This window comes from Athene noctua, chromosome 10 (genome assembly GCF_965140245.1).
Source record: "Athene noctua chromosome 10, bAthNoc1.hap1.1, whole genome shotgun sequence".
Lineage (NCBI taxonomy): Eukaryota > Metazoa > Chordata > Aves > Strigiformes > Strigidae > Athene > Athene noctua.
Genome location: NC_134046.1, coordinates 16,650,205 through 16,678,041, shown reverse-complemented (window position 1 = coordinate 16,678,041; position 27,837 = coordinate 16,650,205). Strand labels below are relative to the sequence as shown.

Sequence of the window (27,837 nt, the reverse complement as noted above, 5' to 3'; positions counted from 1 at the left end):
GCCCCAGGCTGGAGCTCGCAGCAGGGAGGGTTAGCCCAAAGCAGAAGTGCTCCTGCTATAGAGCAGGCAGGCAAAGGGCTGCTGCCCAAACTGTTACATAACTTGAAGGTTTTTCAATGACTGAAAACGTTCAGATGTTACCCTGCTGCACAAAACCCCACAGAGAAAAAAGAGATTAAAAAGCAGAAGGTTTTTTAAGCTGGTATTTTTATTAGAACTCTCTACATAAAGCACCTTTGCCTGCCTTAAACTTACAGTACCTCTCTGAACACCGCTTCTCTGTAACACAGCACAAGATGCTTCAAACTACTCCGCGTTTCTTGATTTGGACACTGCCCCCTTAACAGCTTGCACAATGGCATCTTTATCAATGCCAAACATCTTCAGGAGCTCAGCTGACTTCCCGCTGCGTGGTACGTGAGATACAGCCAAGCGATGGACTGTGATACCAGGCTCACCCACGACTGCAGCACACACGGCTTCTCCGATGCCACCTGTGGAAAAAAAGCCAAACGTGACATACATCTGGGGTCTTCAACAGGCAACATACAGATTGCACGTATACCCAATCCAAAGGTCTGTTCATGTTAAATCCTCAATTCACACGCTTATGAGAAACATCAATCACAATATGTGTCTGAGTTGTCCATTTGTGAAATGAAAAAGGCATTCTGAGGACAACCAGCCTGACATTGCTGAGGTACTTACAAACGGGCAGCGAGACACATACACCTCTAAAGGACACAGCTGCCAGGAAACCCTCACCACTTCCGCATCAGCCACCAAGAGCCAGGTCTAAAAATATATTTAGACTGAGGAGTATTTACAAGTGTACTTAATGCGCTGGAAGTCTTAATTCCCACCAATCTCAACAGCACTGAAGAGCAGCATCTTTTCACAATGCCTGTGCATGCTACTAGGCACCTGAGTTACACGACATATTCAGCACCTTTGCTTAGAGCTCAGCTGAGACTGACTATCACAGGGATAAGGATGCAACGGGGACCTGCGTGGCCAGGAGACACTGGCAGCAGCAGTACTAGGGACAAAGACCACCCAGGACTAGTGTCGAGCATGTGCTCTGAGATCTTGCAGGAGACACCCTGGTGCCACGCCCCTTGTCAGAGCTCCGGGCGCAGTGATTTCCCCAGTCAAACCTGGCCTCCAGCCAGCGGCAGCGCGTGGATGCGGCTGCTCAGACCAGCCCGCTGTGGGCTTGCAAGGCATCTGGGCTTGTGATGCCTGCACTTTGATTGCATCACACTGAGAAAACTGTGCCAGCATAAATTGCATGTTCATCGCCTCAGAGCAGGATGATTTTGCCATCTTGCAAATCTGCAGTAAGATATTTGGTCCAGAGTTGAAAGTAAGATAGTAAACAATGGGGCTCCGTGATGCTTTCAACACCCATAGTTTGGAACAAAAGTATGATGTAACCAGCACTTATGGTAACACCAGCTCACTTCAGATACCTCACAAGAGTGAGGCTTCACCTTAAAGTAGGATAATATTCTCATAATATCTACTAATTTCTACTAGTAGATATCTACAATATTTACGAATGCCATATTCACAGCTGCCCCTCTGCTGATTTCTTCATCTTCTCTCAAGAGGAGCAAGCCTGACAGCAATTCACAACAGCTGCTCTCTGCATATGGTCTCATCTTCACGGGACATGTTGGCACAGGCAAGCCCCTGAAAACCTGTGCAAACAAGACACGTTGGGGCGCAAGCGGCAGCAGATTATGGAGTTAACTTCAGCGGGCAGCCAGTCACAAGTGGTGTTCCCAGGACCCAGTTCCATTTAATAACTTCATCAATGACCTGGATGAGGGGATCGAGTGCACCCTCAGTAAATCTGCAGATGACACCCAGTTGGGTGGGAGTGTTGATCTGCTCGAGGGTAGGGAGGCTCTGCAGAGACACCTGGACAGGCTGGAGCCATGGGCCGAGGCCAATTGTATGAGGTTCAACAAAGCTCAGTGCTGGGTCCTGCACTTGGGTCACAATGACCCCCTGCAACGCTACAGGTTTGGGGTGGAGTGACTGGGAATCTGCCGGTGGAAAAGTGCCTGGGGGTGTTGGTCAGCAGCTGGCTAAACAGGAGCCAGCAGTGTGCCCAGGTGGAAGAAGGCCAATGGCATCCTGGCTTGTGTCAGAAATAGTGTGGGCAGCAGGGATGGGGAAGTGATTGCCTCCCTGAACTCAGCGCTGGTGAGGCTGCACCTCAAACACTGTGTTCAGTTTTGGGCCCCTTGCTACAAGACATTGAGCAGCTGGAGCGTGTCCAGAGAAGGGCAACGGAGCTGGTGCAGGGTCTGGGGCACAGGTCTGATGGGGAGCGGCTGAGGGAACTGGGGGGGTTTAGTCTGGAGAAGAGGAGGCTCATCGCTCTCTACAGCTACCTGAAAGGAGGTTGTAGCAAGGTGGGGGTCGGTCTTTTCTCCCAGGTAAGAAGCAGTAGAACAAGAAGAAACGTCCTCAAGTTGTGTCATGGCAGTTTTAGATTGGATACTAGGAAAAATGTCTTAATCAAAATGGTTGTCAAGCATTGGAACAGGCTGCCCAGGAAAGTGGTTGAGTCACCATCCCTGAGGTACTTCAAAGATGTGTAGATATGGCACTTAGGGACATGTTTTAGTGGTGGATGTGGCAGTGTTAGGTTACAGCTGGACTCAAGCATCTTTTCTAACGTAAACAATTCTGTGATTCTAAATAAAGTCCTGGCACAGAAGCTGAGGAAGTCTTATAGAGACTATTCTGCTTCTCCCAAATAGCATTTTATCTTAAGATTTACTTGGGAATCATCTTAGAAATTCCTTCTTGCATGTGTCATGCACTTTTTACCCTAGTTTAAGAACACTACCATATACCAGCAACAGATTCTGAAACGGCCTGCAAGCAGGTGGAATGAAGGAAAAGAAAGAGAGTCCAATGAGGATGTGAAGTGCTGTGGCTATTCACAGCCCCTGATCTGCTCTTCTGTAGTAGTGGACAAGAAAGAGAGAGGAATATATCCCAGAGTGACTGTGGAAACAGTCAAAATCATCTGATTTCAAGCAACCTGGAATCAAGCTTTTGGACACACAGAAAACTTAAGAAACCTGCACAGCAATGGTCTCTCTTGCAATTTAACAAACTGCAGAGCAGCTGCTGTAAAGCCACTCTGAGAACATTCTGTGCAGAATCACTGCACCACAGCAAGAATTTACTTCACTGGGCACAAATGAATCATGACTTCACTTGGACCAAGCATACAGAAGGAGACACAAGGCCAAGTTAATCACAAAGGCAACCCTGATTAACCCATTATATCTTAGAAGACTTTCAACCCTCAGTGTCACCTTATCATTGGAACAGCAATGAAAGAGGCTAAAACCTCTCCTCTGCTTTCACTGACCAACAGCATCACGTCCCATACTTCTCTCTCAGGTCAGCAGAAGCTGTGAGCTTCCAATCCCTGGGCAGAGGAACAACTGTGTGGGCTGTGACCTTCTGGACCTTCTCACCTTCATGATAATGGTCCTCAACAGTGATGATTCTGCCCTTGGTCACTCTTGCATTTTCAAGTATTGTCTTCTTATCCAGGGGCTTTATAGTGAAGGGATCAATCACACGGATGAAGATCTTTTCTGCAGAAATAGGATGAAATGATCTGCAACATTGCATTTGGGGAACGCAAGACAATGTAAGTGGTACAGGCAGCCCCTGTGATCTTCTATTATGAAAACTATCTACGCTAACTCCCAGGTATCTGTACTTGCGGCTTGTCTACCACAGAACCCAATCAACCCTGACTTTTATATGTATTCTTTCCGCATGCACCCTGTGAGACAGTAACATCCATCCATTTCACAGACAAAACTCTTGAGGCAGAAAAGCCTTGGATAAGTGACTCAAGGTCACTAGGAGTGCCCAGCAGCAAACCAGCAATCTAACTGGCCTTCTCACAGGCAAGAGCAGAATCTAGTCACCAGGAAATCCTTCTTATCCAGACTGTCAAACACAGTTTTTTTCCCAGACCTTTATTTTAGCTTTAACTTTATTGTCAAGCTAAGCACAATTTCTTCCTCTTCTTTGATCTACAGGCGTTCTGAATCCTTCACTGCAGGCTGCCCACCTACCAGGTATGCCTGTTTCAACTGCCCCAGCCCTGACTGTGATGCCCTTAAGGTTGGCATCCAAACCAGAATTTGTCCTGTCATCATAAGGCAGGCCCAGATTACTTGGTAAAGGTACATACAAATGGTGACTGTTTATAAAGAATAGCAAATTACATCAGGTTTTGTCTGACCTCAGCTAGCTGAGCACTGAGTTAACTCTTCTGATACATGAAGAAGCCCTATGTTGACAACTTTGTGACCAAAGTCTCTTCAGTGGCCAATAAATTTTAGGTATTAGACACTGCCTCTACACTAAGGGATTATTTCTCCATAGTTAGTTATTCACTCTTGAAGATCAGCAGAGCATTGCAAAGCATGGTAAACGCAGAAAAATAACAATAGTTCTGAAACTACAACTTTCAAAATCTCCTAAGCCTGATGGTTCAAGGTCGTGACAAAGTATCTGTCCACCTAGACACAGCATACAAAGCTGCCCGTAAGCCACAGGCAGCATTAACTGTATTATCTCTTACTATTTGTAATCTCTTCCTGGGCACAGGCTACTGACTCAGACAGATTTTTGACAGTTTCTTTCTCTTATTTCCTTGAAGAATTTTTATCTTCGCTGTGAGATGTCAGTGCATTTGAGCACTATCGTTGAATTACTGCCTCCCACGCGAGTTAAAAGTTGATACATTCATTCAAAAAACCCAAGTTAGCAGTGAACCGTATCTACTACACAAAGGCACTGCCTATCAGCAGCACTGTGGGAGAGCACCCACAGTTGCTGGGGCTCAGCTGGCAGGCTCTATTTTGTTAAGTGGCCCCAGCCTGCTGGCATTCTATTGTGTTGGTAGCCTAGCCCGCCCAGACAACATGCCAGGGAAGGATCCCTCCTGCTTCTTACACACCTCATCTAAGATTAGCAATTCTAAGGAGACTTGGATCAGTTTGGCAATTTTCATGACTACTAATGCTGCTAAACTAACTCAAACCTACTCAATTAGGGAAGATTGGCAGATATATAGTCTGTTGCACTGTATCAGCTTAACAGGTGACCAGCTGTCTGTAACATTTTAATTCATGTTTACCAGTACAAAGGCTGAGCAGTTAGGCTCAGTGGTACTGATTTCTTTGCAGTGTTAAATGATGAAAAAGGAAAGAAAAAACCCCATAATCTGATCACCTTTTCTCAGCTGCTCTGCTGCAGCCAGAGCCTCATGCAGAGTGACTCCTGCTCCAATGACAGTCACTTGGTCATCCTTACTCTTCACAACCACCTGCAAGAAAATATTTCCATGTAGTTTCTAACAATAAATCTTACCGATATTTCTAACATTTCTGGAGATTTAGTAAAAATATCAAATCTTTGGCATTAGAATACTTTAGAGGGAAAAGGGCTTTTACAAGAAGAACTCCGCATACTTTTTCTGATTGTGTTTATATGGGCAATATTTACCTTTGCCTGTCCAATATGGAAGTCCTCGTTGTTGCTGTAAATGACAGGATTTTCAGGACGACTAGTTCTTATGAAACAAATGCCCTGTTTCCGAAGTAAACATGTTATAAGTTACAAAACTTGGAAAGGTTTGTAAACCCTATGAAAAAAATACAGCAAAATAACTTTTTCTATTTGTCTGGTTTTCACCCTTCCATGTTACCTCTGGTTCTACTGACTAAACTCCCCCCACCCATTCCCATTAGTTCTTTTTCAGTTAGCTGGTTGTTTCAGACATTACAATACAGTTAAACTCTTCTTAGAGCATGCTAATAACTTACAATTTTCTTTCTGATTCCAAGATCTTTATTTCTCTTTTGTTCTCTTGTGGAAATGGCGAATCCTACTCAAGTAAGAATCTTAGAACTTTGCCATACATGTGCAACTTTTACTCTAGCGACTTTAAAGCAAAAGAAGAAATGCTAGGCTGAAAGCAAGGAAAAATGCTTTCCATCAGTTAGTGTTCAGATGCCTTTCCAAATGAAGTCACAAACGAGTACTTAAATCTAATCTCTCCCTCATGCTACCTTAGACTCCTTTCCCTCCCTCCCTCCTCCTCATCTTTTTTTCACAAACCACTCAACACATACCAAATTTCTACACTCCTTCACTTAAAAGCTCTACCAGCAAGACCGAAATTTGTCAGATTTTTTTCTTCTTTCTCAAGTAAACTCCTACAGTGGCCAAATGAAATACCAATCAAGGAGATGATCTGACCCAATGCTACTAATGATATCTGACCGTTACTATGTCAAATTAGCTGAAGGTAAGAGAGATCAGGAACTCTGCCACAGTCCAATTTAACTGCAGTCCATCACTGGCAATAGAGGAGCAATAGATGGCAGTGAGACTGTCAACTAGCGCAAGCACCAGTTCTCAGTATCTCCAAAAGATGCAGACTTAGATTAATAGAGGACCTGACTCCTGAACTCTCACCTACAGGCACTTGATGATCAAAATCCTCAAGACAAATTTAACTTTCCATATCCAGCTTCAATTCTGACCCCAGAGACATCATACAAGGAGTTTACTTTCTGTAAGTTTGCTAAAGACCAACAAGAGTTACACTTGTGCTTATTTCTGAGCCCATTTACACCCAAACTGCAATCGCTGTGTAATCACTTACATCTCCCCACATCTGGCCCACAGCATTCCAGACTGTTCATTCTGCACTAGCCTGGACAGAACGTCTGCAACCTTTCCATGCAAAGAAAACATCCCACTGCCACGCTGGAGCCTTTGGAAGAATGCATGTGGGTAGAGACATGCAAGAAACATGCCAGAAGAAACAAAAGCAGTAAAAGAAAAAAAAATTATTCTCTGGTTCAGAAATACTGCAATGCAAACCTTGGTGTTGGCAGCTATTTCCACTGCTTTTTCAGTGGCTACAGCATCACTAGGGTAAAACACAGTGGCATTGGGAACAGCCCGGAACATGCACAGATCCTCCAGTCCCATCTGAGATGGCCCATCCTCACCTGAAAGAATTAAACCAGGGTTAAAAAAGCTTAAGTACACATGTTTGACAATCACTCAGTATAGCAGTTAAGTTCAATGTAAACCAGAAAAAAAATAAATGCATAAAATCAGGCACACACAGGACATGCAAGTCTACCTGCTTGAGAAAAGAATCATCTTCTCCTTAAACTTGGAACCATCTAAACAGTAAATACAGATAGAAAGAGACTAAAAAGAAAGAGAACTGGGGTTAAAAATAAAAAATAGAAAATAAAGTATAACAATAAAACAACACAAAAGGAAGACAACCAAAACAGGAAGGGTATAGATACAGAAAGAGGGTCACAGGATATCTGAGTGTCTTCAGATTTACGTGTACTGAGGCTGCACGAGCAAGATTTATATTTGTCAAGAGTGTTCCCCTAGATTTAAACTGCTGGAAATGTGAAATGAGAATTGCATGTGTTCCATCAGAAATGGAGAGTGCAATTGGTATGCTACTCTCAAATTATTAGGCTCACTTCAAGATTAAATGAAGGGTATGTATTTTTCAATACTATAAAAAGTTATTTAAAGAGCAATAGGGCATCTGTGTTCTTAGTTTAACAACTCAAGCACCTTATGGCATAAACTGCAAATCTATAAAAAAGAATTGTTACCCAGAACATGTGCTGGATGCCATGATTTTCCATAGTTAAAGAAACAACCACCACAACATCCCCCCACCCCCAATGACCTTATGCAACAGTGCTTTGGGAATGGCACTGTTCCAGACTAACCATGCAAAGAGTTCTGAATCCAGTCATGCCACAGCCTGCAGAGCAGAAACAGGGCAATAAGCCTTCCCACATGCACCCACTACCTGTTACTCAAGAAGGACGAGTTCACGAAGAAGGAGGAGAGTATTTTCGTAAGAGCAGCACAAACCTCTGAAGAACTTTAAACATGTTAAAGAAATCAATCGTTGAACTCTGCCACTATACATTACTAATAAAGTAAGCACGAACCAGGAAAAGAGAGCATCTTGGCTTTCAGTCATGACATGAAACAAATCCTCAACATCACAGTTTCTAAATCTGTATGCACTCTGACTGAATGAGTGGGATCTCAGGGGGCATTTTCCTTTCCTAAAATGCACCCACACAATGTATACGTAGAAGAGAAGTGAGATTATGAAGAATGAAATTAACAGGTACCTGAATCAGAATCTTACTCAAGGTAAAAAGAGTACTCACGCTCGTCCTACTTTTGCTGATGTGGTGCCAATAATGCCAGCATTCACAGCTCATACTGGTAATTTACAGACTAGCACTAAGTTGTGTTTGGCCTCAAGTGCATCTTTATGATAATCCTGGTTTATGTGGTTTTAGAGTAACACAGATCAAAAGATAGTATTTTCAATCACATCTGCAAAACCTAAATTTATAGCTTAATAAAAAAATGTGAGAGCTTCATATGAACAGTATCTAATGTCTAGAATATAAAACTGGTTGTCTGAACAGCTGATATTTTCAACACATTTACATGATGATTCATTTCCCTATAAGTTCAGTTTGGAAAATACAGATTTTCCATTATTCTCTTATGACCTTGAAAACATATCTAAAGTTTCATTAGGTATTTTAGTCCATCAGCAACTATTCATCTAGAACTGAACTTGGTACAAGTTCAGAAGGTCACTGTGATAGTTATTTCTCATAAATTTAACGGGTTCAAATTTCAATGCAGCAGAAGCCCAGGTCTACACAGAACTGCATACATAGAACTTCAATTTTCACCACAGGTCCAGTCAGGATTCTGAATTTCATGCAGGAAGTATACTTAATTCATACCCTTCAATTTAAAATTGAATTTTCTAACTGCTAAAGGATTTATCCGAATTACTTTATTTTAAAACTCGATTGCAAAACTTTGGGTTCAAATTCTTTTTCGAAAATCAGAGTTGAAGCCTGAATCAGATTTGTAATTCAAACAACTTTATAAGACTAAGTATGAACTTCACAATCACAGGTCTTGGAAGCGTAGTTCTAGGAGACAATTTGGGTAATCCAAAGGAATTTTATCTTCTTAAATGAGCAAAAAATTTGCTCTTTAAAAAAAAAAAAAAAAAATTAAATTTGCTCATTAAAAAAAATTAAATTGGCTTTTGAATCAACACCCTTTGCTGCTTGCTAGAAGACAAACTGGATTGAACGATGAGGTGGGAGGACTGATTTTAAAAAGAAAAGAGGCTTGTAATAGAATCGCTCCCTTAATGACATACACAAGCCATAATCTGATATACTCTACTTACAGTCTCCACTACTAAAGCATACTCTATACTGCTGCAAGTTAAGCTTGAGGGTCTGGATGAGACTACACAGATGTATGAAGCATCTTTAAATCCTTACCAATATTACAGGTCAAACTAACTATTTTGCTTTAAACAAAAAACCCAACCCTCCTCCAAACCATACTGCTAGCCAAAACTATTAAATCAGCTGAAAAATTAATGTACACTAAGAGCCTTAATTTACTACCCCTGTCAGTTCTCCCTTTCTTTCTCCTTACAAATACCTAGCAGTTTTTCAAGTATGAATGTCTACTGATATTCTTGGTATGCAAGTCTGCTCCTGTTTTCATGGATGATGTCTACGCATTTCATTAAAAAAATCATAACTTCCTTCCTTTCTCAAACCAAAATCAAACCCCAATATGATCTGACACGTACCAAACAGTTATAATGGGAAGCAAAGACTAGAGAGGTACTGCTAGCGAGGGCCCTCAGCTCCTGCTCCGAGATGTGCTGGCTACACTGCAGCACACAGTCTTATGGAGAGAAGCCAGGGCCTCCTGCAGCAATAGGAGCCAAATACCTCAGAGGAATTAAGGGGTGTTCCTCTAAGAAGGTGATACGGCTGACATGCCCAGCTGAAGTGCCTCTACACCAATGCACACAGCATGGGCAACGAACAGGAGGAGCTGGAAGCCACCATGCTGCTAGAAAGCTATGACCTAGCTGCCATTATTGGCTACTGAAACTCGGTGGGATGAATCCCATGACTGGAGTGCAGCTATCGATGGCTACAGACTGTTCAGAAGGGACAGGCAAGGAAGGAGGGGTGGAGGCATCACACTCTACATCAAGAAACGGATAAAGGCTGAAGAGCTGTCTCTCAATAGCCATGAGGAGGTTGGAAGCTTATGGGTAAGAACCAGAGACTGAGGCAACAAAGGACCCCCTGTGGTTGGTGTCCACCCCAGGCTGTCTAATCAAGGGGAGCCTACTGACAATGCCTTCTTACACAGGTTACAGGCAGCACTGCGCTCACAGGCTCTTGTCCTGCTGGGGGACTTCAACCATCCTGGAAAAGCAGCACAGGGAGCTGCAGGCGATCCAGAAGGCTCCTGGAATGCACTGAGGATAAATTCTTAAGTCAGGTCATAGACAGCCCTACCAGAGGGGATGCAATACTGGACCTGATGGTCACCAACACAAGTGAGCTAATTGGTGATGTAAAGATTGGAGGCACCCTGGTGCAGTGATCATGCACTGGTGGACTTCACAGACCTGAGAGATATGGGTCAGGTGAAGAGTAAAGTCAGGACCTGAATTTTAGGAAAGCAAACTCCCAGCTCTTCAAGAAGTTAGTCAACAGGACCCTCTGGGAAGCTGCCCACAGGGACAGAACAGAGCTGGCAGATTAAGGACATCTTCCATAGAGTGCAAGAGCTCTTGATCCCTAGATGTAAGAAATCAGGAAAGGGAGGCAAGACACTGGCATGGCTGAGTCGAGACTTGCTGGTCAAACTAAAGGGCAAGAAGGAAATGCACAGGCAGTGGAAGCAGGGACAGGTACCCTAGGAAGAGTGCAGGGATGCTGCCCAGTTGTGTAGGGATGGGGTCAGGAAGGCCAAGGCACAGCTGGAGCTGAATGTGGCAAGAGACACAAAGAATAATAATAAGGGCTTCTACAGGTATGTCAGCCAGAAAAGGAAGGTCAAAGAAAGTGTACACCCCCCACCCCTGCAATGAGCAAGACTGGCAAACCAGTAACAACAGAGAGGGGAAGGCTAAGGTACTCAACAAATCTTCTGCCTCAGTCTTCACTGGCAACCTCTCTTCCAACACCTCTTGAGTGGATGAACCGCAAGACAGAGACTGGGGGAGCAAAGTCCCTCCCACTGTAAGAGTCGATCAGGTTCGTGACCATTTGAGGAGCCTGAGCACCCTTAAGTCTATGGGACCTGCCAAGATGCATCCCAGAGTCCTGGGGAAATTGGCTGATGTAGTTACCAAGCCACTCTCCGTGGTATTTGAAAAGTCATGGCAGTCAGGTGAAGTCCCTGGTGACTGGAAAAAGGGAAACACTGCACCCATTTTTAAAAAAGGTTAGAAAGGAGGACCCCTGGGAACTACCAATCTATCAGTCTCCCCTCTGAGTCTGGGAAGATCATGAACAGATCCTCCTAGAAGCTGTGCTAAGGCACATGGAGGTGATTCAAGACAGACAGGATGGCTTCACTAAGGGCAAGTCCTCCTGACCAACCTAGTGGCCTTCTGTGATGGAGTGACTACATCAGTGGACAAGGGAAGAGCTACAGATGTCGTCTATATGGACTTCTGTGAGGCCTTTGGCATGGTCCCCCACAACATCCTTCTCTAAATTGGAGAGATAGGGATTTGATAGGTGGACCACTGGGTGGATGCGGAATTGGTTGGATGGTCACATCCAGAGGGTAGTGGTCAATGGCTCAATGTCCACACGGAGACTGGTGACAAGTGGTATCCTTCAGGGGTCTGTACTGGAACCAGGACTGTTTAATGTCTTCATCAATGACACAGACAGCAGGATCGAGTGCTCAGCAAATTCGCAGATGACACCAAGCTGACTGGTGTAGCTGACACACTCGAGGGATGGGATACCATCCAGAGGGACCTGGAGAAGCTTGGTAAGTGGGCCTGTGTGAACCTCATGAGGTTCAACAAGGCCAAGGGCAAGGTCCTGCACCTGGGTTGGGGCAAACCCTGGTATCAATACAGGCTGGGGGAAGAAGGGATTGAAAGCAGCCCTGTGGATGAGGACTTGGGGGTACTGGTTCATGAAAAGCTGGACATGAGTGCTCGCAGCGCAGAAAGCCAACCGTATCCTGGGCTGCATTAAGAGAAGTGTGATCAGCAGGTCGAGGGAGGAGATTCTCCCCCTCTGCTCTGCTCTCATGAAACCCCCCCTGCAGTGCTGTGTCCAGTTCTGGGGCCCCCATCACAAGAAATAGGTGTCCAGAGCCCACAAAAATGATCAGAGGGATGAAGCACCTCTTCTGTGAAGAAAGGCTGAGAGATATGGGGGTGTTCAGCATGGAGAAGAGAAGGCTCCGGGAAGACTTTAATGCAACCTGCCAGTACTTAAAGGGGGATTATAAAAAGATGGGGACAAACTTTTTAGCAGGGCCTGTTGCAATAGAACAAGGGGTAATGGTTTTAAACTAAAAGACGGTAGATTTAGTCTAGGTATAAGGAATAAATTTTTTATGAGTGGTGAAACATTGGAACAGGTTGACCAGAGAGGTGATAGATGCCCCATCCCTGGAAACATTCAAGGCCAGGCTGAATGGGGCTCTGAGCAACCTGATGTAGTTGAAGATGTCCCTGCCTATGGTGGGGGGGCTGGACTGGATGACCTTTAAAGGTCCCTTCCAATCCAAACCGTTCTATGATTCAATTTCCTGAATGACACAACAGCTTCATAGTTCCAGTTTCATTAGTACTTCAAGGTTTCAGGTTTTCTTAATCAATACATTAACTGCTCCAGTAGTAAGAAATACTGAGATAAGTTGAAGCAATTACTTCAAACTGGTGATCTTCAAAGGCATAATCAAATAAAGATACTTATCCCTTCTAAAGTGTTTTTGAGACTGGTGAACAAAAGCATCTGTGCAAGAATAAGTATCATTAGTTTCTCACTTTAGGGACTGGGAAACAAAGGTACAATAAGTACCCAACTGTTCTCATCACAAAGGATGTCAGCTGCAAAGATGGAAAGGAACCTAAGCTGCTCACTTTCAATCCAATCCCTTTATATCAATCTATACTTGTAGAGTAGAAAAGCTTGTAGGGAAAAGTCCTACATTTATTAGGCCAAAGTGGTAAAAGAGAAAAAAAGCAGATGAGCTGATGAAGGCTTGAAATCTTTCTCACTGTTTCTGAATACAACGTGTCTGATAAAAGTGAATTGCAAATATGACTTCTTCCTATAAACGGTGGCATTGTTATGCCATCACAGTTTTATTATTGATTGTCTCCACAAAGCATTACCAGTTTGACAGCTAGACATTTATCACTAAATGGACGGGTAGTGCTGATAAACAAGCCAGGGCTGCCCTTACCAATAGAAACACCGCAGTGCGACCCACAGAGGTTGATGTTGCTCTCGGAGATGGCAGCCATACGGATCTGGTCAAACGCCCGTGTGAAGAAGGTAGCAAAGGTGCTGGCAAAAGCAACAGTTCTGTCACGAGTGGCACAACCAACTGCAATGCTCACCTGAAAAGAAGGAGATTGTACATGAGCAGTGAATTCCTCATTTATTGATTGCTTCCGAGAGATCATCTGTGGAACTTCCTACCAGAACACTTCAGCAAGAAGCTCTCAATGCAGATTAAAAATCTCTATCCGGTCCTGCTCCTAATTGTTAGCCTTTTCAAAAAGGAAAGGAGGCAACTCACTCTCCCATTATCTATCCTCCAGCATCTTCTCTACTCCTTGCCTCAACTGCTAGCTGTTACTGTTGATCCTTACGGCAGCTTCTCTTCTTTATCTGCTCCAAGCAGCCATTCACAGAGTTTTAAGACCCATCTTCCTCTTCCTTTTCCTGGATCAAAGGCTTATGCTTTCAGTCCAAAGGACATAGTCCTATTATCTCCAGCAGACAAAAAATATCATTACTAAGTGGGAATGAATTTACATTTGTTATTTGGACTGGTATTTACTGAAAGGGCCCTTCTTCAGCAAGATAGAAATTAGAACAAGTTCCTTAAATTTTTTATTCCTACAATTACTCCATACATTTGTTTTACACAGAAACTGGTCTGCTCTTCATAGCAGATTTATCCTAGCATGATGTAAATCCAAAATTCCTGACTCAAGCTCATGAAACTGCCCTAGTATAAAATTTGCAAGAGACAGTCCACGGGTTCTTTGGTTATAAATCATTAAAGACAAAACAAATTTCTGCTTGAATTTGCGTTTTTAATTTAATTTGCTTCAGTGAACCTATACAGGTGGCAACTGAAGACTCAGTCAAATAGATGAGACATCAAATTATTTTAGTCATTTCTATACAAATGGCATCAGGCTAATTTTATTAGCTGTTTCTCTGTCCTCATCTTTATACCCCAGTCTAGCCTAGAACTCATTGTCACATTGTGACATTCCATTTCTTGTGAAGGGAAAAAAACCCACCACACTAAAGTCTTTTCAGAACTAAATCTCTACAAATCACCCTGTGGAAAGTATTACTGTTGTTTACATGTTGCCAACTCCTTGTGTTCTGCTGAAACACAGAAAATGTGACCACAAAAAGAAAAAAAAAAAGGGTTTAGGAAGGAATGATTAGAAGCACTCCTGTTGTATTATATTTGTAGTGCCATAGCCTAGGTTTTCCCTAAGAAGTGAACAAGTCAAATTAAATATCCATGAATACACACACAAAAAACCTATATTAAACCCCCACTCTCCGAAGACTCAGATTGAATGGTCTCAGATCCTGCTGCATAATATCAGTATTTCATAAAACCAAGAGCCCGGTTACCATGTTCTGTTCAGCAATGTAGCATTCAATGTAGCGATTGGGATGTTCTTTCTTAAAAAGCTCTGAGAAGGTGGAGTTCTTGGTGTCCCCATCCAAAGCAATCACTCGATCGTTAGCATGGCCCAGTTTTGCAAGTGCAACACCGTAAGCTTTGCGGGTAGCCCACTAGGAAAAGAAAAATATAACAGTATTGTTTTAACTTCTTGTTTCTAGAAGGGTTTTTTTTTTTTCATTTTCTTTTTTTTCCATAAGTTCATGCACATACTATTAAAACCAAACCAAAACACAACCAAAACCATTTTAAACGTTAGCAGGATTAAAAGTACATATGAGAACAGTGACACACAGAAGACTCAACAAAAAAAGAAAAATACAGTGAGGCATCAGGACACACATCTGAGCTGAAATCAACAACTTGCTACCAATCCAGCTAGGAAATTTTGAAAACCTTGGTTTCCAGTCATGGAAATTCAATTAACTTTGTGGAGTTTCTTTAACATTCAATACACATAAAATAGTTTGGATAACTGATAATGATCACAAAATGAAGAAGAGTGATTTGAATCTTTATATTTTAATATATTCTTTCAATACCCAGTAGTTGAATGTCTGTGTGTCACACCACAGAGGCAGGTGTTTACCAGGATACTCAAATAGGAGAGGTGGGTAGTTGAAATCATGGTAAGGGATAACACAAAACACCTCCTGCCACTCAGTAAACAGTCTCACACTTCAAAGATAACTGTCAAACAGTGAAAAGAGGAGTACCTTTTCTCCCACTTTGTAAGTTGGTGGAGATGGCATCTTAATGTTTCTAATATTTATTACAGGTGCATCTTCTTCTGGGAGGGCTGGAGAAAGTTTTTTCTTATTTTGGATTTTGTCATCTATTTCCTGAATGACTTGTTCAGCCATGTTTTTTGGGAGGGGCTTTCCATGCCAGCTTTCCTTATCTTCAACACCTGTGTATTTAAAATTACATTGCAAATAAGAAAAATCTAAAAACTATTTAAGTTTTTAACTGTAGATTTGACCCAGATAGAAGTGCAGCAGAATATGACAGCCTAGTATAGTCTTCCAAGGAAGAACTTCCTCATTATTCCCACTGTAAACAATTACAGACAGGTTTTAAATACATAAAAGAAATAGTCAAATTCCATATATTTCAAAACTAGTGATGAAATTCCAGCCTCTTCTGCTGAAATTGTTTTTGAATCAGCACCTAAAAGACCCGTTCCATAAGTGTGGCAAGAAGTAAACAGTAAATCAGGATGAACAGTTAACATGAAATTTCAACAGTTAGGCCTAAATAAACAAACTCAGCTAAGTTTCAAACAACAGCTAACCAAGCTGTCCAATTCAAACAAGACCTGATGTTTTACAGCTCTATTTTAAAAGCTTCTGAGGACTCGACTCTTGTGTACCTGGCAAAAATTATCTCTCTCGCTGATATGCTGCTTTTCACTAAGTCACTAAGAATAATGAATTTTGCTTGATTACTCAATGAAAAGGAATGAAGATATTCACTCCTGTTATTAATATTTATCTGGTCAGAAAGACAAATTCACGGACTACAGAATCCTACACATCAGATCACATGAAATTACCTGCAGTTAGACCAGGTAGCTTAGGTACCACATCTCATGCAGCTTTGTCAAAACTGTAAATGCAGCATCCCTCCTTGTTTTCTACACATTTATACTGCCTGGCTGGCAGACCCAGTTATGTGCAACACAGGGACCTTCTGGGACAAAGTCAGTCCCTTCTCAAGGGTAGTCTCTGTGAGTCTAGGGATCAAGAGCAAGACAAGGAGGTTGCCCTCTTTAGCTAGGGCAATTTTCAAGACCAAGTCATATGGTCCAACATTCCCGCCTGCTGCGGCCATCTTGCAGACTTTTTTTTTTACTCTTTGTAAGGAGTACCAACTCAAGTACAGCTGACAGGAGAGGAAATCCTGCTCTGCAGCCGGGGATCTGTAAAAGCCCAGTCAACACGGAAGTGCACCTGGCTGGATAATGTAAAGAACCGAGACCCACATCTTTGTCTGCTTCCAGTGAAGTGTCAATCTAATGTAAAAGGCAACAAAGGTAAAGAACAAAAGGGTGACATTCTGAGTTTTCAGACGGTATGGTAGTACAACCAAGTCAAAAAGCTGACGGGTTATCAACCTTTTTCTAATGTATGAAATGTTAAACTTCTCTATTTTTTAATGATTGCAGCACTAGGTACGTATTATTACAAACACATGTATAGGTAAAGCAACAGACGTTTTATTACCTGATATGCCTTTGCCTTTAAAAGTCTTTGCAATGATAGCTGTTGGCTGATGTTTGGCCTGGCCAAAGGCTTTGCAAAGTTCCTCCACACTGTGTCCATCAACGATGATAGCATGCCAGCTAGGAACACAAACAGATCAACTCTTTCTAAATGGTTTTAGCATGTGACATTCTCTGGTAGTTAGCAATAACAATAACGAATATTAACTTAATTCCAATGCAGTGTCTTTTTAAGAGACTATGCTAGAAACATGAACTAGCATTCATCTGAGATCATAAAATATCATAGTCCCTTTTTTACAATGCAAAATGAGTCACAGAGGGATTAACAGCTCCTAGCAAAATTCACAGTCCACAGATAACTGTTACCCTACATTTCTTCAGACACAATAGCCATTTTTAATTGCAAGAGCAAATCAAATGCCTATAAACCGGTTAAAAAACTGATAATGAAAATTGATTAAAGTAATAAAAATGCTCCATCAATTTGAATGGCTGCTACTGTATCTGTCAGTTTTTGCATCTACGTAGAAATGTACATTTCTAAACTAAATGAAAGCCAATACACAAAGAAATCTGTTAGGAGTAATGGTTTCCATGCCCTTTTTTCTGATCTACTGGCTGTGACAGTACATTTGGTCACAGAGTCAGTCATTTAATGTGATAAAAACTACTTCAAGATCCTCTAACAAATTTATCTGAGTAAGCAGACCTTTTATTTTTCCTCTAAACAAAATATTTTGTGGCTTTTATTATTCCTGTTGTATAAATAAAGACAACCAGTATCAGGCATTATGAAGGACTATCTTTCTTGGTGACGGTATGCTTTAGAGCTGAAAACTCATTTGAAAAATTCTGAAAAGCAAGTAAAACATACGGTTTCAAATGGGAGACTACATACCCAAAGGCCTCGCAGCGTTTCTGGTAAATTTCGACGTGATGTTGCAGAGGGGCAGGGTCGCTTTGTCCGAGGCGGTTAACATCAAATATAGCAACCAGATTATCAAGCTTGTAAAACCCAGCAAAGGCCATTGCCTCCCAAACAGAGCCTTCAGATAACTCCCCATCTCCAAGCAGACAATATACTCGATAGCTAGATGATTAAAAAACAAAGTTTGATGAGTAAGCACAATTAAACCAAAAGCAAATACAAATAAAAAAATACAAAATAAAAGAATCTAATAATTCATTGTGAGAATTCACTGCTTTTTCCTTCCTAAGCTCAACTCCCTTGCTCAATGCATTTGCCTCATACAGCCTTATGTAACCTTCAACAAATTAAATTAAAATACTTCTGAGCTGTTACACATGAAAAAAAATAAGATGAGAAATGCTGTACTCCTTTTCAAACCTTTGTCTCAAAAAAATCAGGTCTTAAGCCTCTTATTGCAAGGCTTGAATGAACAGGCCCATTAAACACTGTCACTGTGACTCAGCAAGATCACTAACAATGCATGAAAGGTTACTGTCTGCTTCCTCATTCCTACCATATACTCTCTGGAAGGACAACCAATAATTTAATTTCAGGAAACTATAAACTGGGGATGAACTCAACTAAGGATTAAAGCACATTGCATAACCAAATCTAGAATTCAGGAAGATAACCAGCATGTTATGACTTTGTAGACTATTTCTCCAAACACTGAAGCTTTTTATTTAGGTAAAACTGAGTTAGCAGTACTGCCTGATCTCTACAGAATTCAGCTGCTATATTTTTGTTTTATTACCACTTTCTTTTTTTGAATAACTTTATAAATGTTAATTACCTATTAAAATTTTTAAAAAATGAATAGTAAATTAGCCTTTAAGTATATAATTTTTAAAATAATCAAGATGGCTGGTAGCGATTTTTTTTTACTAGACGTTAAGCTATAACAGACTTTTGATCTGAATCCCACCGGCCTTCAGCTAAATCTGAACTCCTTCCATATAAGCTGATCCTCAGTACTGCATAAACAAGACCACCTCTTTCTTCTGTCATGTAAGCACTGGTTAGATTTTTTCCACACACAGCATCTGCTAAACTCAATTAAAATCAGCAAGTCATCTTCCACAGAAATGATTTCAAGCTAGTGACGTGTAGGACACATTAACTGGGCAGCCTATGCTCGAATGTACTAGAACTGTCACATAAGATATATCAACTACATCAGGCTATTTTCCTCCTCATACAGATTTGCCTTCAGACATCTACTTTTCTTGTGCACAAAACAAATGGCAGAAGCAGTCATTTTTGTCTCTATGTTGAGTGCCTTTCTGATAACATTTTCAAGCCCTACTTTAAGATTCAATGGTGCTATTATTGACCATAACAGCTCCTTATCTAGATACATGTTCTCCATTATTTGTCATCTGACTTTGAACAGTCGCATCTCTAGTTTGTGTCTTCCTTCTAAGAGGACACATACCAGTCTCAAAACGGCTATCAATTACTCTCTGGAAGTTAAAGGCTGCTCCAACAATTTACTGTCTTCTCTGTTCAGGAATACCACCTTGCAATGCTGTCAGGTTACAAACAGAACACACATATGCACTAATTCTTGCTAATCTTTAAATTCTTGGCAGTTTCGCTGGCAATGGCTTTGTAATTATCAGGCTAGTAATCTACCATTTAAAACCTGAACTTGAAATCAGATTTGGGAATGAAGAATAGAATAAAGGAGGTGGTTTTTTTTCCTGACTGAGATAAGAATATAATTTATTTTCAAAAAAATTCCCATTGAATGCCTGTAATAATGAAATATGAAAATGGATTTACCTGGCTCTGTCAAAGAATTTGCCAGTGTATGCCATTCCACATGCAGCACCAAGACCCTGACCAAGGGATCCAGTAGCCACATCAGTGAATGCTTGTCTCTGAGAATAAAAAGACAACAATTATTTTACCGTTAAGAAACAGAGAAACTAAATTCCAGTGCTAGAAGATGGTTCAACATACATCAGAATTCAACTTATCAGTCATAATAATACAGTGCAAGTCCCTCAAAATCTTTCTGTGTTCCCCTTCTTTCCCTACAATGCATGCACCTTGATGATCAGTGTCACAAGCTAAAGAGGCTCTCTGAGAGGGAATGGTACCCATGGCCCAGGAATTTCTCAGCTACGCTTTTGATGACAACAATTAAGAAGTCATGATTCTGTGTAAAAAAGAACCAACTGAAACAACTAGCTGAGAATCGAAGGACCAATGAGGAGACCAAACTGGATATAAACTCATGAACTACTTCAAAAACTTCTTAAAAAATGAGAAGAGCCATGCTGGAACTTTATATAACCTTTTTAAAATGGAAAAAAAATGACATACAGGACTGCAGGGGAACTTTACTACAACACTAAAGGTCATTTTTACATGCTCAAACACAGACACTAATTCAGTAGTGAAGCCATAAATATCATCATCCTTCTTGTAAGTCTTTATCTTTTCTATACTGTAGCTGGCAACCAAGAATTGCTGCAAAATACATGTACTTCTTGTTTTACAGAAAAAACCACTTTATATCAAAAGTTACGAGCACTCACTGGTACTGGGTGTCCTTCTAAGACAGAATCAATTTTCCTCAAGTTCAGTAATTCTGCTTCTTGTAGAAAGCCTGCCTCTGCCCAAACAGAATATAAAATTGGTGCTGCGTGACCCTAGGGAGAAACATAAATTTTAAGCAAAGCACAAGTTTCACAATATCCTACTACCAAAGCAAAATTTTACAACGCTGACAAACCCTGAAATCAGATTCTTATGTCCACTAAGGAGGCATCAAGTTATTAAACACTTACAATGCAACATTCACACTGATGCTTGTTTCAAAGTCCCCCATGCCCCTGCTTAGAACATCCCAGATAGCTGACTACAGTTAATACAGAAAAAACGCAGCACTCTTGAGAGCAGATGTCCTCAAGAAAATCAGCATGGAAGAGTTAGAAGGTCTCTCTCAGCCTTGCAGGTCCAATTCCAAAAAGTAATTTTGATATCCAATACAAAACCTTGATTCAATTTGCTTAGGTACCAGTTTCAACAACAGAGCACCGTTCACTAAACCAGTAAGCAGATGGTGAGCAAGTGCCATCCCATTATAACTTCTTCAATACATATGTATTTAAGGTTAAGATGAAGTGAGTGACAACAGACAAAATTTTAAGCTTTATATGCTCAGATCCTTGTGGCCAGGTCCAACTGGACAACTGCAAAGCAGTGGTCATCTTCCACCCACAGAGTCAGGAGGAGTCAAAGCAGCATGCGGAGGTCTGAAGTTATCTAGCAGCTCTGGGCAGAAGCCCTGATTAACGACAGAGAGGTAAAGCAAACATGAAGAAGCCACTCTCTCTTACTGCTTTACCACCTCATCATTAGCTGCTTGGTTCTCATCCAATTACTTATTTCAGAATGGCAATCAGAAATGGCAACAGTTGTCATATCCAATGCAAGGATATAATACACTATCGGCTATGCAGCACTACTGTAATTCACCACATGAGGAACTCGGACTCAGAGATGGAACCTGTCTCACTGGAGTTCTTCATCTGCTATTTTTTACACATTATGTTTTCTGAAGGCCCATCAACTGCCTTTATATGATATGATCGAAATGTCCCTGTGACACATGCAAAAGGGGACAGAAATACTAATGGCAACTCCAGATCATGGTTTTATGCATTTTCTGAACCACAGTGGCTTCAGAAGTAGTATTGACTTCAATATACTAGCACAGTAGGAATGGAAACTACTAACTGACCATAATAAGTTCATATAATGCTCCCTGAAAAGCTGACAGTAATTAGTGCACATTGTGACGTGACTGCAGGCATAACAGCATGGCTGCATTTAACAAGTAGAGCACAAAAGCTAACCGCAACTTAACTCATTAGAAAATCGGTTACGCCAAAATAAACCAGACACTAATATTTCTTGATAGATTTTATAGACAATAATAACACTTCTTATTTAATATAACAACTTACCATAGTGAAGACTAATCAAGACACATTATACAGAGACTTTAATTATTTTTGAGTTATGCTACAACTTAACCAGCTTTTATTTGTCTTTCTGAAGTAGACAAATTCCAACCTCTCAAATATTTCCAACAGATTTCTGCATAGATGCAAGCGTAAGTAAGCATAAGTCAAGGATGGCAAGTACATCTAATTTACAGACAGACAGCTCTTTACAAGCAGACTGCAACAGTAGAGCGTAACATTATTTTACCTTTGAAAGAACAAACCGGTCGTTGCTGGCATTTCTGGGATCTTGCACTTTGTACCTCATGGTATGGAAAAACAGCACAGACATAATCTCTGCTGCACTGCAGCATGATGTAGGGTGGCTACAAGTCAAGACAAACCCAAGATTAGCACTTCTCATTATTGATTGCTCAGGATCGTATCTTTAAAATATCACTTTACAGTCCCCTACTCCTCAGCATTAAAATACACAATCTGAAGTGTTTTTGATAACCCATCCCATCTACCATTACCCCAATGCCAATTAGTTGTACTTTGAGACAAAGGGAGCCTTCTTATCTAGCTCAAGTGGGTGTTAAAAGATAGACCCTGGTGACAGCTCAAGGACGTATCTTTTAGAGCTCTCCATTCTTCTTCATGCCAAGGAACACCACCCTAATTGGTGACTGGAAAGCACAGGAAGCAGTACAACCCTGTGCCTGACATCATACTCTACCACCTTATCTGACGGCAGAAATTCACTGATGCAGAGGAAACAAAGACAGCTTTCCACAGCACCTGAGCTGCTCATGGAGTGAAGAAATTAAAAGCATGGCATCCCGACTTGTTCAGGCCCCATTGCACAGTCAGGGATTGGTAATGCAAGATCAACTTTTGCAGAATGTTCTGGACCATTTATAAGTGTATAATGTAGGTACCATTTTATTTTAACATGTTAGAGCTGATAGAAACAAAATTCTGATTTCTAAAGGGGGCATTAAATAATACAATTCTTGTACTTTATCTTCTACTGAAACTGGACACAGAAATTTACTGTCTCCAGTAAACACCCAGATACACATTGTAAAATACTAACTTGCTTAATCTTTGACTAAGGAACCAACATTTTCTGCATTTACCTGTATATCAGTTTGAAATATTACACTAGATGGTCTGTCAAACATTTATAAGTATCTGGGATAGTCCCTCCCACTGAAGTATCTGGGATGACTTTTACAACAGTGTCCAACAGCAGCACAAATTAATACTTCAACCATAACTTGCCTTAGAAATACACAGGCACATTTCAGAAGCAACTATGTCATATAGTAACAATAAGCAAATACAAAGTCACATGAAAGGGGTTATTTCACTTGTGATAAAGCTTAAAGGGGGTAAGGAGGCTCTTTAAACCTTTATGTGGGAAGTAGCATTTTTCAGACTTTAATGGTGTAAACAGGATCATTCTCAACACCACTGGGTGCTACTGAAATACCGGAGAGTGAGTGATGAACAGTAAGAAGGTTATGGCTGCAAAAATCTGACCAGCTTTGAAAATAACTTGCAGTCTCATCTCACTTTCTCTTCTACCAGTTTATTTTTCATCTTTAACAAGGTACTCTTAAAATATTTGACCCTCCTTGTAAAACAGGATAAACTTACTATGAAAGTGTCACATTTTGTTTCCCACATGTACATTTACCATGCATGTTAGGATTAGACAACACTTTCACTAGAATAATCAGAGTATTCTCTTCCGGTGGTCATAAACCTTCCCTCCCAACATCCCCAACAGCACTGTAATAAGAGAATAAAAACATGCAAAACACTTGCAATCTATGAATTATGGTTAGTGTCCATCCCTTAGTAAGTACTCACACACAGGGAACCAAAAGAATTAGCTTTAAACCATGGTTCAAACATATTAGTAAATATTTATGTATTTGAGTTAATTGATAAGCCTTACATGCTTGTTTAAAGCTTTCATTCCTTTAATTTTATTAACTTTATACTTAACCATACTTCTATGAACTCCTGGTCTTGGTAAAAAAAGTTTTAAACAACCTAAAATGGTAGCATATGGAAATAAAAAAAAAAAAAAAGTAGAAAAATTTAATAAATTACCTGAAAATTGGAAAAAAAAATTTTTGTTAAAACTACAGGTTAATTAAATTACTTCCTACTAACAGAAATTAGCCAAAATTTAACTCCATATCAGATACCAGAAATCATTCTAAAATCAACTACACAATTTTCTTTAAATATATCCATCTTAACTACTTCTAGAGGTCTTCTGTTGGTTCATACTTTTCTAATAAGTTCTGTTAAAAGAATTCCTTCTTAAGCCTAGCAAAGTGTATTTGGATTACTCGTACAAGCAGAGAAAAAAACCACAGCAAGTCATTGCCACTGTTCTCACACAGCCTCCCATGTTGTCCCCGACTAATGAACCACCTAGAACCTGGTGGTGGTGTGATTAACTCACTTCTCTGCCAGATAGCTTCTACTGAAGAACTGCCTTAGCTTTGAAATATAGCCCACTAGTAGGAAACCAAAGTATATTAGAAGACTGAAATACTGGATCCACACAAATCAAGAGCAAAATAATTAATTACTCTAATACAGTGTTTGGTTTTTTTTTTGGGGGGGTGTATTTTTATTCTGCATCGATTTATATTAGTTCCATTTACACACGTCTACATATTTCAACTAAAAAGAATAGCAGAATGTTGAAATGCAATATTGAGTGAAAGATAAAAGCTAAAAAATTGAAGGAAGAAGATAATCTGCCACAAGTGATCATACCACATGTTATGAAATTTAACTGCCTCTTAAGAAACTCTTGCAACTTCCACTTTTAAGAATTTAATCATCTAATTCTAGGAAGCCAGGCACTGTTTCAAAACTGCAGAAATTTATCACTAGCTACAAAAAGAGACTCTACCGGTTTGCACTACTTATCTAAAATAAAAACTTCTTCCACACCCAAAAGCAAATATGTTCAATCTTTACAACTAACTTAATCAAATTTTTCCCCACCTAAGGCATTTTAAGCACATTTTTTTTTTCCCCAGTTCACTGAATTTTTCCAGTACAGCTGGTAAAGTACTCAAAGATATGTTTGAGCATCTTCAGGATCAGACTATCTGATCCTTTTAGCTCTTGTCCAGGCAAAGGCTGCATTTTCTTTAACAAAAGATAGTACAAGTAAAGACTGCAAGAACTGGTGTGTCAGATCTACCACAGAGTCACTTGTGTTGCAATATATGCCACAGTTTGCAGAAATTACTTCCTTGAAAGAAGCAGACAGGTCCTGTTTTGTTTGGAGTGTTTTTATTACAAGTATTTCCTCCAGTTTCACAAACTGCACCTTTAACACAAACTTCCTTAACAAAGTCAGTGCAATAATAGTGATTATTTTTTTCTATTAACTGGAAGCTTCTATTTATATTTAACTTGCATCCCAACATCTTTCTACATTCTTAGTGTATACCAGCAATTTAGGCAAAGCTTCCTGTCTCATTCAGGTTTTGGAAAACACATTCATAATCTGTTTTAGAAATGCATGGGATTTGCCTAACACTGCAACAGACTGAATGTCTTTTTCTCTCAGGCACATTACTACACCATCATCTTGGTAGTCAAATCTTATTAATTTAGAAAATACAAGACTTGTCAACAGAATCTTCCCTCCAGAGCCCATCTTTCATAATCTGCTCATTATCAGGTTGCGTAATAATGTCAGACTCTACACAACTCTAGTGCTAGAATAAGCTACAGTGATTAATGAAATGCCTTTGTGCAAGAAGTACTCAGTATTGTAGCATACATGAATACCAGGAATAAAAAGCTTGAGCAAAACCACTTTTACTGTTTCTCCAGTATGGAGAGAATGGGTTTACTATTGAATTTCATGGACCACAGTAAAGAAGCAAAGGCTGTAGGCTGTAGCAAGATCTTTATTCTTAATAGCACATCAGGCAAAACAGAGAAATAATTTTATCTGTAGATAGAACAACAAATACCATACATCTCTGTTGCCTGCTTAAAATACACACTAGATGCTCAAGCTAAACTAAACAGATTTAGCACAACTTCCATCTACAATTTCACACAAGCTTACGTAACGCTGCTTGTACATTGTAGCTTTGAAACAAATCAAGAATTAAAAGTGCGATTGTTAGGTATTCCGTACTTCTCTCTCCAGATTAGACCAAATAAACTACGGCTTTCTAAAACCCACTCCTATAGCTAGCTGAGAGGCTTCCCGTGTCCCAACACTCCATTTTACAGGAGGAACCAAAGCAGCATTTTCATTTGCTGCATGGAAAGGTAATGAGTAAAGTTCAATTTCTGTGTGCGTTGAGAAAGAGCTATGTGAGGTAGCCCATGCCAGACACAGTAAGGCAATTCAAAGAAGCTTTAAAATATTTTACACACCATCTTTCTCCACACGAACCTCAGCATCCAAAGGATTCCTTCAGGTTTGGTTTTTTTTTTTAAACGCTACAGCCAGTTTCAAAGAAGTCCAAAGGAGGAAATTGCAACAAGATGGGATATATAAAAAAAAAAAGGCAGCAGTCTATATGGAAGCACCCAAATGCATTATTCAAGCAGAAAAAATAGCTTTAATTTTACATGAGTAAAAGCGGATTGTTTGCAGAGATTTTTTTCCATAGGTAAAGCACGATCAAAGGAAGGATAACCCTGGAATCTGCACACATCAGAGCCTACACTAAATCCTGTCCAGAGGCCTGAATAAACTGCCCATTTGAGACCGCGAGCATTGCACAGATAATCCCACTTGGGCTCACTTGAAATTCTGTGCAGAATTAGTTCCAACTGACGGGCACGAAATGAAAAAGAAACGGCTTGCGCCTCAGGCACAAATTCTTTGGTTTTCAGTCCTGCATCAACTTAGCATTCCCGACCTCTCTCCGCAGTCACAACACCCGCCGGCCCCGGCCGTGCCGGGCGGCCTTTGCCCGCGGGAGCCCCGCGCCTCGCTCGCGCTCCTCGCCACGGCCGCCATTTCCAGATGTAGCACCTCCGCATCAAGCAGCTTCACGCGAAGCCACCGACGTGTCGGGGGGCTCGGGGGATTCAGCCGTGACCCCCGCAGAACCACCCCTGCCCCACGCCCCGCGCTCGGGCTCCCCATCCCGGCGCAGCGCCACGTCCCGCCCCGGGGCCGCCTCAGCCCTCCCGCGGGAGGCACGGATGGGCCCCAGCATCCCCGCCCACCCCACGTTCCCCTCAACGCGCAGAAAGCAGAGCGTAGGGTGGGGGCTCTGTCCCCGGGAGGCACCGATGTGTCCGCAGGCAGCGCGGAACGCGCGGCGGGAGCCGGCGCGGCCCCTCCCAGCGCCACCCCGCCTCGGCCTCGCCGCCGAACGGATGCACGACCCGGGATGCGGGAGCGCGGCTCGGCCGAGGGGCGGGTACCCGCAGCCGCCCCGCGGGGCCGGTCTGCGGCGCAGCAGCCTCCCCCACTCACCCGGAGCCGGCCGCGGTCGTGGCCCTGATGGAGCTGATGCGGAGCCGGTTGGCCGTGTCCTTCAGGGCCTGCAGGGTCTGCTGGTCGGGCTTGTGGTAATCCTCCATGGGGGCGAAGCAGAGGGGCCGCGGCGGCGGCTGGTCAGGGGCGGCGGCGCTCCGCGAGGGCTGTGGGCAGCGCGGCTCGGCCGGGCCGTGCGCTGGCGCGGAGGGAGGCGGAGAGCCAGGGAGCGCGCGGCAGCCCGCCCCGCCCCGGGGCTGCCCGCGCACACGGCGGGGCG

At 41.7% G+C, this 27,837-nt stretch overlaps 1 protein-coding gene across 3 annotated transcripts; it reads right to left on the bottom strand.

Moving 5' to 3' along the window:
- Positions 1-190: 190 nt before the first annotated feature.
- Positions 191-27,837, bottom strand: TKT (transketolase). 3 transcript variants are annotated; one of them, XM_074913867.1, is made up of 14 exons: positions 27,558-27,837; positions 22,859-22,866; positions 22,326-22,417; positions 19,884-19,981; positions 18,027-18,218; positions 17,127-17,245; positions 15,618-15,811; positions 14,850-15,014; positions 13,426-13,582; positions 6,949-7,079; positions 5,563-5,646; positions 5,290-5,383; positions 3,510-3,632; positions 191-494 (listed from the first exon to the last, which is right to left on the bottom strand). In XM_074913867.1, exons 1-14 carry the CDS (start codon positions 27,662-27,664, stop codon positions 307-309), a joined length of 1,752 nt encoding a protein of 583 aa, XP_074769968.1. In that variant the 5' UTR covers positions 27,665-27,837; the 3' UTR covers positions 191-306. The 3 variants fall into 3 exon arrangements, with proteins under 3 accessions (XP_074769968.1, XP_074769966.1, XP_074769967.1); XM_074913865.1 differs by lacking the exon at positions 22,859-22,866 and adding an exon at positions 20,645-20,758 and having other exon boundaries at positions 22,326-22,443; XM_074913866.1 differs by lacking the exon at positions 22,859-22,866 and having other exon boundaries at positions 22,326-22,443.

Bases quoted from the DNA above. Each gene is read 5' to 3' on its own strand.
- TKT (XM_074913865.1), bottom strand. From the start codon at position 27,664: ATGGAGGATTACCACAAGCCCGACCAGCAGACCCTGCAGGCCCTGAAG. The intron at 15,812-17,126 runs GTAATAAAACGT...TTAAATACACAG, and splicing joins TAAAGGCAAAGGCATATCAG to GTGTTGAAGATAAGGAAAGC. The intron at 5,647-6,948 runs GTTTGCATTGCA...CTTCGGAAACAG, and splicing joins AAATAGCTGCCAACACCAAG to GGCATTTGTTTCATAAGAAC.